Consider the following 12,410-nt stretch of genomic DNA (forward strand, 5'->3'; position numbering starts at 1 on the left):
GGCGCAGGGTTGGCGGCCGGCTGTGGCGTTCAGCTCTTTGAACCCCTCAGCCACTCCGGAGCTGCAGCTACCGGAGATTTTTAGCAGAGACTTGTAACATTTTTGTTTGTCAGATTGCTCTGGAGTTGCCCGAAATAGGCTTAAGTCTGGTGCAGAAGCAGCGAGCCAGGGCCAATTCTCCGCTGATGTCAACCGGCACCGACTGCCTGCCTTCAGGGGAACCACGTGGGGACTGCCAGGCCCACAGACCTTTTGGAAGATGTATTTCTCTTTTCAACGAGTGTATTCTGTTAGACAAGAAAATGAGTTGTGGTAGCAAATGGGATTTTCCCCTGGAAGTTCTACTTCTACTTCTACTTCTACTTCTACTTCTCTACTTCTACCTCTACCTGGTTTTAAACCCTCCCTCCTTGCTGCCCTGTAGCCAAAGCCCTACTGCTAGAAGCACAATGTTCCCACCAGCGGCAGGGCACCTCTGACACCAGCCGGGAAGTCCCAGCTAGATGCATGGGAGAACCTGTTTGGTTTTGTGTCAAACCGCAACAACCATATGGATTGGAAAGATTTATTTAAATCCAGATGTTGGACCACGTCCTGCACATTCAACTGCGGAAACAGGTCACAGGCTTTTGTTGTTTCCGCTGCTGTGTTTTAAAATAGAATTTCAGACCCCACGGTTTGCAGACCTACGGTCCATGTGCTGTAGCCCTCTGGTGCCAGCTCCTTTGAGCCCGCCCGCAGGTTCCTGCTCGCCCGACAGCAGGCAAAGAGAAGCCCCGCCAAAAATCAAACCACCTCAGCTGGAGCTTCAGAAACTTCTAGCTGCGGCTGGTGGCTCCCACAGCCCGGCGCAGCATGCTCCCCAAGCTGTATTAAAACACTTAAAGCAGTTGAAATACGTGACTCGGATGCTGTTTCTGCTCAGCAGCATCTGCGACCTACCTGTCCAAGTCGTCTGGTTAGTTAAGACGAAAGCTTTGCACTGGGAGTAGCTGTCACAGATCTCAATGGCTTCGTTGACGTCAAACACAGAGAGGAGGCAGCCCTTATGATGGTAAGATGGCCAGCATCTGTAGTTCTCATCAGGAATAAAAGCTTCAGGCACCCGTCTGTACTCTGCAAATAACCACAGCAAAGCAATCGCTTTGAAAGCTCTAGCAAACTGCTTGTTTTTAGCAGGCAAGGTTTATTATAACAGCTTAGGAGCGGGATATATGATGGAAAAGGTGACGGGCTAGACGGTACCAGCCCCGGTTTACTCCCAAACGTGTTTATAGCTCTGCACCTTACTTTCCTTTTCCTTTCCTCCTTTCTTCTTCTCACCTTCTTTTCCAGAAAGCGTCTGTAAATAAACAGGATTCCCCTTCCCCACTGCGTAGGAGAGGCTTTGGTTTTATTAGGAGTTTTACAGGAAGAATGTCCCATTGAATAAACAGCATCCACTTGAATGAACTGACTCACTGTCCTACTTCTTAACAGTGAGTGGGATTGTCGGGGTGAGACCCGATCAGGCGTTCCCAGCCCTCCCTCTCCCTCAGAAGAGCATGCTATTTTCCTTTAGAGAAGGAAGAAAAGACAGGCTTTTAATTAAGCAAACTTTTTTTGCTTGCTCAGATTAGCACAAAAGGGGAGTCGCTTGATGGGCCTCCGAAGAGAAGGAAGAAAAAAAAAGCAGGGGGAGCATGTCAGCGTGGCCCTCGCCCAGCGCCTCCGCGCTGCCCTGCCGATCGCTCCCCTCCCTTGGCTGCCGTTCAGTCTCTCTTGCCTTTATGAGCTGCCTCTTGTTCTCTGTTCACAGCTCCTCTCACTTTCCCAGCCGCTGACGGGGGTTCCTCTAATGAATGCATCAGCAAATTCAACTAATCATTTATAAACATTGCTATTGAGCGTCCAGACGCACAAATTGACGGTTCCCCTCTGTCTCTCTCCCCTACATCCTATTCAAAAAAATAAATAACATTCTGTATTTCTTCTAATTGTATCTGTTATGGAAACCAGAGCTGCCGGCCCTGACTCACAGCCTATTCTTAAGTCACTTTGGTTCAGGCATTTTCTGCCTGACATTGCAGATTCAGCCTGCTAGTATTTCAGGCAGCACATTGTACGAACACCACCGAGTCAGAGGCGAGTGTGCGTCTACTACTCTAAATTGCCACTATTTCAACTAGGAAAAGAAGTACACATCCACAAGTGCTCGTTCACACCACACAGTCTGAAATAGTGGGAAACAAATGCAGTAAATGCATTTGTTTTTTAAGCCTGGCTCATTAAAAGTATCGTAAGAAACATTGACAAACAAGAAGCAAAATCAGAGCTGATCATGTCTCACTTAAATCAAAGGCAAAAAAGTTGTCATTAATTCAGAAAATGCAGACTCACATAGATGGAAGAAAAAAGAACCCAAAATAAAAATGCAGTTTTACATTACAAAATACGTATGTATTTCTTCTGAAGAAAAGTTACAGCATAAATCAAACTGGATTTATTTACTGGCTGGATAGGTAAAGTCCCTTTTTTTCAAATTTCTGTATCAACGGTATAGTATAACAATAATTGAATGTAACCGAATAATATTCTCTTATCTCTGTATGGTAACTGCCGAGTATTGATTTGTACCTCACAGCCAAGCTCAGTAGAATGATATGTGCAAATTAAATGCAAAAAAGTCAATATACCCCATACACAACTATCTGTATCAGTGTGCGTGCCATGTTGACTGGATGTAAAATGTGACTATTCACAACTTTTCTTTGCACGGCTACAGAAGTGCCACCGAACACTGCACTGCGCCAAACCCCATGCCACGGAGGACATTCATGGAATGATGGCACTTGCTGCAGCCACAGAAGATGAAGCAACTGCCTGATTCCCTGTGTCAGCAGGGAGCGTGCCCCGGCCCTTCCCGCGGGCGCTCTCGGAGCCTGCCGGGCTCCGCGCCGGGGCTGGGAGGGAGCTGCAGCATCCCTCGGCACGCCATCAGGGCGCTGAGCGGAGCAGCCCCACGTCATGTCATGTATTTTTCTCCGTGCAAGGCAGGAGCCCGTCTGGAAGAGCCTCATTTTTAATTATCATTTAATTTTTAAACTCTTCTGCGCACAGATTTGCCTCTTAATACACCTATAGCACTTTCTTTCTTCTCAACGCTGTTCCCGGTACAGCTGTCAGGGGTTAGGCTCTCGGCTGACGTGAACAGATTTCAAAAGAGCAGCAGTGATTTACGTGACCTGAGGCTCTGTCAGAGGTAGGAGATAAAGTTCTCCCTTTCCATTGACTTTTTCAAGGTGACCGAGCCTGGTAAATCATTTGGGCAGCTTGGACACATTAATTGACGGAGTTGGGCCAGCAATAACTGCGATGGTGATGGCGAGGTCCTGGCTTGCAGGTGCAAGAGAGGATGGAAACCTCCACGCCGGTACTTAGGGTGGTCTCACCATGCAGCAGAACCCTGTGGCTGTCCCTACTCTCCTTGCCAGCTCCTTCACGAGGGAAATCACCACCACCGGCAACGACTCATAGGAACAGGGTAGCGTAGCAGGTACACAGCAGTGCGACCCACGTGCAAAGAGCATTTTCCTCGACTGGCAGATCATCAAGCACCAGACAGGTGAAAATACAGCCACTGGAGTCTAAGTGAAAGCACAGAGTCACACAGGCTCCACAAAGGCAGCTTCTGGCAGCTCCCCCGAACCGGCACCGTCTGCTGAATGCCCGCAGTCTGGGGACCTGAGCTGCCTGCAGGGAGGGGAGTGGGATGAAGCGAGGGGGAAAGGCAGGAAGGCAGCCCCTCTCCCCGCTTGCGTGGCAGGCGGCAGGGATGGTTGCCCAGGAGCGCCTTTCCCTGGGAGCATCCCGATGGGAAGGCGGCCACGGGGAGCAGAGAGCGGGACAGGCGATGGCCCCGCACCCTGGCTCATGCTCCCAAACCAGCCAGGCGCTCCCGCCACCCCGGCAAGCCAACACGGGATCTCCTCTTAAACTATTATAGTCAGAACTGATCAGAAACTCATTGCAACACCAACCAAGCGCTGGCCTGAGGAAACCGCATTTCTCTCCAAAACTCACTTTATCTCGAGCAGAGCAAGGAAGCTGCCTTCCCCGTTTGCATGACGAAGGCAAATATCCCTGGAATCTCTTGTTTACACAGCGACAAATTAGGGAGCTGACCCCTTAGCCCTTATTTGCACGAGTTGTGAAGAAATGTGCTCCTCTCGCATGAACTAGAAGGACGCCCCTGAAGGATGCCCCTACATCGAGATGTGCCCCCGTAAGGACATTAGTCCCAGCCCGCAGGAGGGCTGGGCTTCCCCTACACCTTTAAATGATCATCTTGGTCACTGCAGTGCAGTTCCTTGCTCAACTAAGCAATACTCCACTGGTTTAAAGACAGCTCCAGCTCAGGTTTTTGTCCTGCCAAGACCTGAAACTTGCTTAAATGGAGTCCATGGAATTTGAAGGCTCACGGCAGTAAATCACATCATAAAAAGGTCAAAGTTCTGGTCGATTTCCAGACTAATGGTGTTTAAAACCAATAAATACTTGCCTAATACTATAAATGCAGCCATAAATTTACACTTTTGCGTACATACATGTAGCTTGACACGGAGTACATAAAGTCTACCAAGGTAATGGCAAGGAATAGATCAGAGAAATGCAAGATGCTCCTGCCGGTATCACAACAGAAAAAGAATCCTTTTCTCCACCTACTGATTCTGTAAGGATTCAGGCAAATAAATATAATGCAGTGATAAATATAAAGCCTTGACATCACTTACGAGAGGTTTTCTCCAGTTTACCATATGGGAGCTGATTTGCTGCTCACAGCTATACAAATAAATCCTACTAGGAAGCATCTTTCCTGCCCTGTAAACTTTTTGAAACTTCAAAATCTCTTGCTATGCTGAATCTGGGCAATCCTCAAAAGTTTTGTTTTGTGATATTTTTAGTAGTTTTAAAATATTTTTACAAGTTTGCTCTGGTCAAGCAAAATATGCTGTTTCAATCAGGTCAAAATATTCTTAGACGTTTCTTACAGTGCTAGCCAGCCCCCGCAGCAGCCACAGCAATTTTCCAAACGAGCATCTTCTCCTGACAGGTAAGAGGCATCTTTAAAAGCAACCTGCAGCATCCCTGACCGGGGCAAGAGCTACAAAAGAAAGTCAACGCTTTAAAATCTTGTTCTAAATTTTTTCCATCAAAAATCACCTGCGTTGTCCCACAGCCGACTACAATCTATAAACATGCTCATTTTCACTGTGCTAGACTGAATCATATAAATAACTCCACAAGTATATAATAAACTATGTGAAACCGCCTGTGGTTTCCCCCTTTTAGCTTGTTTGAATCACCCTAAATCTGACTTTAATCAGTCCTAATGACCGTTTATTTCAGCCACAGCAGCCAGATTGCAATTTTACTACCAACTACAGCTACTCGTTGGAAATTTGCCCAGTTCTCTTTTCTAGTTATCACCTGCCAATGCACCAAGGGTCAATGACACAGACGCAGTAATGTTCATCCTTGAGAGAGAAATCATGTTGCTCCTTTTCCTCCCTCCTCTTTTCCTCCACTCTCGAGAGGAACACTGGCAGTCGACTCTGGATTTGCTTTTAATTGCTTTGCTTACAAGTAAGCAGAAAGAGCCTGATCTTGCCAATCTCAGCAAAAAGTGGTATTGAGCAGTGTTTTGCTCTACAAACAGTCCCCACCGATTCCCAAGGAGCTTATGGAGAACAGAATCGGATCCTAAACAGACAATAACACACTTACGTTTTCAGTACGCTTCATTTTATGCCGAAATTTTCCTCATGCTTCAATACCTCACATTTAAACATGCTTCTGACAACGAGCCTCGCAAAGCCCTATGCGCAGTTGCACTACAGAAAGCTATTTTTCGGTATGTCTGAGAAAATGACATGCTAGGCGTATCCCGCGCGTCTCTGCTTTCAATCATTTCTGACGAATCCCAACTGTTTGGAAGGACAGACAGGCCTGGCAGGACAGGGGTTTGCCGTCAGACCGGGAGATAGCCCTGCTTCTCTGGTGAGTATTTCCGTCCTTTGGCTGTTTCCCGCATGCAGGCTGGAAGCGAAGTACGGCTTGCCTCTTTTTATACGCTTCTATTGTGCTTACAGTAGAGCCATATTTAAATTGGTATGCAGGCTGTCACCGAAACACAAATAAATAAGGAGAAGAACGACATGTTCCCTTACATTTTATTCCCGTTAACGTGACACAGCTGGAGTGTCTTTCCTGCCCCACGTCCCAGGGCCGCACACCGGGCTGCGGAGCTGCTCTGCGCCCACGGCCACCTCTGCGGTGCTCACCCATTTACTGAGGGCAACTAGCCCGAACTAGTGCCACAGATGCTTGTAAGCTGCATCTGGCCCACCGCCTCCGAAAAACAAGGATGCTGATGACGGATGAGCCAAAAGGTGACTAGGGTCACGTGTGCGGGGTATTCAGGCTTAAAGACAGATGCCTACAGGGTTTGTAAAAGACACCCAGTGACTTCTTTAGTGTTCCTGAAAGGAGCTGAGGACCTAACCCATCAGCAGAAAGCATTTTGCTGTACGCTGCCAAGTTGCAACTAGAGAAGTTTAGACAGCAGAAGACGTCGCTCAGTGAATAGGGCGTATGGTTTAGACGACAGTGGAGATACGTGTGAGCAACAACCAACCGGTCGCTATACAGCTATACAGCCCCACCAGATTTCCAGTGCCGCATGGGTGCAAAGGAACCTGCTCCTGCATTCCTCTGCGTGCTGGCATTGCCCGGCTGCTGATGCAAAAGCCCTCTGTGCAAGGCAGGGCGTAGAGGGAGCCTTTCTGCCCGTGCGTGCAGCCCTGTGCACCTTTCCCCCTCAGCTGGCCACAAAGCCGCCTCGACGTCCCTGGGAAAGAAAACACCAACGGCACAAGTGCCAGATAAAGCAGGAATCTGGGCTGCAAGGCCTGGCTGCAGTATGTTCCTGGCTGAGCCTTCAAGCGCCTTCAGCAGCACACTTTTAGCCTTCCCACTGTGGCCTGCCGTAGGACATACAAACTGCCTCAAACGATACTCCGGCAACCTTGCAAAATTTCTCTCTCCCACATACACATGTGCACAAACACCACCACCGCCCCCTCCCCCCCCCATTTCAATAATTCTTGGGTGGATTTACAATTTCCTAAGCAGGTTGCTATAGTGACCCTGCAGAATATTTTTTCAAAACACTGTTGTACTGTAAATGTTTACATACAGCATAATCCTGCCAAATTGTCTTAAGACAAAGGAAAACATGAAGTGTCTTTGCTTTATGTCCAGCCTTCCAGCTTTTTTAGCACTGAGAATGTACTTTCAACTAACAGCAGCAGCTAATTATGCCTTTCTGTGGGCTTGCACACCCTCCGGCCTAATAATGGGTCATCTATTAGCTTTAATGAATAACAAAGCTATCGGATTTACTAGCGTTAGCTGATTTCACGCATTTCTGAGTAAATTCTGAGTTAACTGAAGGGCTGGGGCTTAGCCCAAGGGCCAGACACCCAGTTGGTACAAATCAGTGTCACTTGATTGAAGTAATAAAAATGTTGATACTGGGGCAGGACTTTACTGATGAACATCAGTAGATTTTTTTATGGTCTTCTTAATCTGGATAATTAATGGAACGATTTAATAATTTTTAGATAACATATGTCAGAAAAAATACATGGTTCCTGTTTTAACTCACATTCTTCTGGATTCCAGCAAGAAAGACCAACAGTCAATGGAATATAAAAGTATTTGCTCATGGTGTTGTTTTAAACACTGTAATGTTCCTGCATCAACATTAACAGTAGTGTGATTTATGATTACAGAACACATACATAGCTATCGAATGTCTCCTGCGCCTCTACTCTGTTTCTAAGATACTGAAGCAAAGTCCAGAGCATAATATAATTTACAGCACTATAAAATCTTTTACAACTGAAGCACAGTGAAAGCTTAATATCCAAGACCTTCTGTAATATGACTATGTCATCTTGTTAAACTTTATTTATGGGAACACTAGGGCTGACAAGAACTCTCTTCACGTCACTTCCCTACTGATTATCAATATCACCTTTCTCACTTCATGGTGTTCACAAGAAGAGGTCTTCCTTTCAAAAACACAGGTTCAGATAGATAACAGACTGTTTCCTCAAAGTTTATGTTTTAGTTATGGCCTTAGATCACTTGCCCAAGATCATGATCTCTTCTTTCCCAGTACGAATTTACAATGCTCTATCCAAAGCAACGGAAATTCAAAGCGTTTAGACCCAAGACAAATTCTGAAGCACCGTTACCTGAACCTTCTCTGGTTTCTGTTCCAAACCAAACAAAACAAAATCTTGTGATTCTTGGATCTGAATTCTCCTCCAGTTCTGCTTTTAGGATTTCAACATAGATCATACACCAGAAAGGCCTTCTTTTGTCACAACCCTTTAGATGCCAGAGGAGACTGACATCCTTAATTCTTGTCATTTCTACTGCTTGAGAGAGCGAAAATCTTGGGAGCCAGTCACCTTGTGAGACTTCCATCATCTGGAGCAAAATCGATGCGAACTTGTGCCTGCCCGAACTTGGCACAAAGGCGCATGAATGCAAAGCTCTGATTAACTCTGATCTGGCCTGAGACCCAAACCATCATCGCTAGTTTTATCTTAACCTAGCACTGCGTTGAAAAACACTCTCCTTGAACCTTCATTATGCTGTAGAGCAAGGCAGAAAAGTTTTTAAAAAATCCGACAATCTTAAAAACACTTTTTCTTTGCTTTCAGAGAGTAACACAGTGTCCTCCTAGACATCAAATAGGGCCAAAGCAAGATCTCAGCTGACAGCTGAGGAAAGTATCACAGTTGTCCCTTTTCACACCCATCTCTCCCTCTACCACCCACCAGGAGTTACACAAATTACTCGATCTGCTCAGCGTTTCAGCCCTGCTTTCGCTGGTCAGGACGCCAGCTCAGCTGGGAACGTCCTGCCAGCGGGAAGAGGTTGATCACTTGGACACCAGTCCTTTCCAGCACCACTGTCACTCTCTCCTGCCACTTCATCGAACTGCCAAGAGAATTTCTCATTCCATAATCTCTGGATAATTTCTAATTAATAATTTCTAATTCCATAATCTCTGGACTGAGAATATTAAAAATTAATTCTAGCATGGTATTACCAATCAAATACTGGTTGAGGAAGGAACGTGTTCAGAATAAAAGTGATACGAATGAGTAGGTAGGCGTATTTTCACCCTCACGATATAATTTCTTCATACTTTTCTGGCAAGGAAAGGGAGCCTTAAAATAGAAATAAATTACAACCCCTTTTCTGTTTGGTTAAAGTAGCCTTAGAACAAAGAAGAAACAGGTCTGCACATCTTAAAGGCATGGCAGCTAAGTCTGAAAACACATCTCATCTAAGTGTAATTTCCACTAAGATACCTAATTCTCAGGCTTGCCGTTGGTTGAGAACATTTTCCTATCAAGGAACATTACACTCACAGTTTTTAATGTAGACTGGCCAAATATGTTACACAAAGCATCTACGGATTTTCAACATCTTTGCTCATGTTGTAGAGTGCCTCAGTCCGTGAGCAGTGTCCCACAAATAAAAAGGGCTCCTTGCACAGAAGGGCATTACTAACCGTGAACAGGGGTAGCGGATTCTGCGTTACATTATCCAGGACTCTACGGAATTAAACTAACACAAAAATGTGTAATTATTACAGTAGCCAAATATACATGGAGCTCTACTCCATATTAGTAGCAACTTGCACTGTTACATTTACTACCGCTGTCCTAAACTTCAATCCCTGAGATTCCTTATGAACATGACAGCCCTCTAAAATTCAAAACTTCATCTTGTCCTGATACGGCAGTTAAATCTGGAATCAACCAGCATTACAGAAAAACTTCAGCCCTCCTGGCACTTCTTCAACAAAGGACGTGTTTGTACTATTGATTGTACTGCTGAAAATAATTTTGCTGTGTTGACAGGCCTCACTCAGCACAGATTGTGATGAAAAGCTGAAAATTAGAAAGTTAAATGAACACCTGCAACAATTTTCCTGCCAATTTTACAACAAAATAAATATTGAATTATTCTGATAAGTGGGTCAAATTCATCCTTGGTGTCATGGCCCTTTGAGGTTAACAGCGCTATGACAGGAATGAATTTGGCTCCTGTGTCTCTTTCACAGAGCAAATGCTTCTTTCAAAATGAACTTTTCAAACCCCCTATGCCAACATTCATCTTCATTTAGAACCCATCTTTCCCTCTTTACTGAGCTTTTGCAGCAAAGCCATAATTTTCCTATCAACTTGCAGTCAATTATGTTGACAGTTTGACATTAATATTGTACGTACACAAAAATAATTTGCAAAACAGCTTTTTCAATTGTTAGACTTAACAGTCATTTCCATCATACATAATCTTCTTTGACGTGCATAATTCCACAAGCTATCCTTCTGGGAAGAATATGCATCCCTCCGTATCATAGCTGCTTGAACAGCATTTTACATACCTGTGGTGCTGCAGAGATTTTATGAAAAAGATACTAATATGCGGCTTCGTTTTCATCTTGTCCTTTTTTTTCTTTTTTATTCTGTTGCTAGCAGAAGCTGAGGGACACCTTTTTTTTCTCTTGCAATGCAAGCAAAAACTTTATTCTTCCAATCTACAAGTGCTTACGTAGCAAAAATTTTATTCTTCCAATCTACAAGTGCTTACGTAGCAAGAAATTCCTGTAAGTCCCAGGAAATCCACGGAGGGTTACGGCATCTTGATTAGACTCCCCCCAACTAATGTTTGGGGAGGTCCTGACACTCCAACAGCAGAGAAGCGTGTGGATGTGACAAAAAACATTTTCCGCAGATCTGCCACGGAGAGCAATGCTCCGTTGGATTTCCTTACCCCCATTACAGCCTGCTCCCACTTACGGATGTCCGGCTACCTCACGTAGTGAGAAGGGCTTCACAAGGCACCCAGGAAGCAAAAAGCAGACAACAGATTATCATGTGCATGATTTCAAGGGCCATTGAGCCCCATTTTCTGCACATTTGCCCTTTCAAACCTCAAACAAAAGACAAAGCAGTCTCTGATTTTAATTTTCGAGAAAGACTACTTTACCAGCTTTCGGCATCCGGGTCGTGTTCTGTAGGTACTCTCCACTCTTATACAGATTCAAAACTCTCTCTAGCTGAGCAGCCGTCTCATCTATTCCCCAGTGAAGTTCTCCTTTAAAAGCACAGAAAAATAATGTGTTAGATGAGAAGCAACCTGCACAGAACACATCGAGGTTGCATTCGAATAAAGCCCTAAGCGTCAGAGCCCAGCCATGCCCTGCTCTACAGGGGCGTTGTGACGGGGACGCGAAGTCCATGAGGCACCACAAATTGGGTTTCATACCTGACAGGAGCCAGGCATGTCAAAGGCTGGCTCGTCCAGCTGGGAACCCCAAGGCCTGCAGGCAGAAAACACTGCAGTGAGCCCCCCACGAGGGACGAACTTTAGCCAATATGGGGAACTCCAAAGGCTTTGCTCGTTAATTAGCTATAGCCCAGCATCATTAACTTCCCTGTTGAATACACAGAGTACAAGGCATAAAACCCCTACAACAATGCACCGAAACCCCTCAAATCAGATTTAGAGGCACATGCAACTACTCGTCCCAAAAGACACTACCTTGGTAACTAGTAAAGATCTATGGTAATGTCACTTGCCTCTGGCTTCTGAGGTATAGAAGCACCACGGGTACCATTGGCAATGGGGAAGTATCCTGTTTTTATCATTGAAATTCCCCTTGCCAGAGACAGGAGCTCCTCCAGATCCCACAAGGAATCGCATTCTGATGCAGTTCACCCCAGTGAACTATTGCAGTGAACATAAAAGCAGCATTCCCCACATCCCAAATGTGATAGTCACACTAAAATGGAAATACTTGGCATTACCATGTTTATTGCGATTACCTGTTGCATTGACTATCTTATCCAGTAATGGCCTCAGTGAGGTTGGAGCGCTGTGTGGAAGAAGATACGTAAAAAAAAACCTGCAAAGGAAAAGTAACCCATATTGAAAAATTAAAAAAAAAAAAAAGAGTTTACAAATGTCTGGTAACTACTGAACAACATAAGGAATAAAATTCCCATTGCTTATAAGCCACTGACCTATTCAGGAAATATAATCATATTCTATAGTCAAATAAATATATAGCTGAGACTATTCACACAGCTGTCTGGCATACCTAGACCACGCTGTTACATACAAGGCTGCCTTGTAACTACGTGTAAATGTTCCATTAATACAGAAATTTGCTATGAAGCCCCGTGGATTGTGACTATTTGCAAAGCTGTCTGCACTTCAACAAACTAAACGGATGCCATCAACCCAGAAGTCTTGGGGTTTTTTCCAAACCTTGA

General features: G+C 45.1%; 1 protein-coding gene across 1 annotated transcript; it reads right to left on the minus strand.

Annotated features, from left to right (window-relative positions):
- Positions 1 to 942: 942 nt before the first annotated feature.
- On the minus strand, positions 943 to 12,040 carry LOC104074824 (protein kinase domain-containing protein, cytoplasmic-like; the record flags this gene model as incomplete). Its single annotated transcript, XM_009575100.1, has 3 exons — positions 943 to 1,116; positions 11,122 to 11,229; positions 11,961 to 12,040. Coding segments are annotated over 3 exons (362 nt in total), but the record flags the coding sequence as incomplete, so codon positions are not given.
- Positions 12,041 to 12,410: the final 370 nt, after the last annotated feature.

This window comes from Fulmarus glacialis, unplaced genomic scaffold (assembly GCF_000690835.1).
Source record: "Fulmarus glacialis isolate BGI_N327 unplaced genomic scaffold, ASM69083v1 scaffold6383, whole genome shotgun sequence".
NCBI classification, from domain to species: domain Eukaryota; kingdom Metazoa; phylum Chordata; class Aves; order Procellariiformes; family Procellariidae; genus Fulmarus; species Fulmarus glacialis.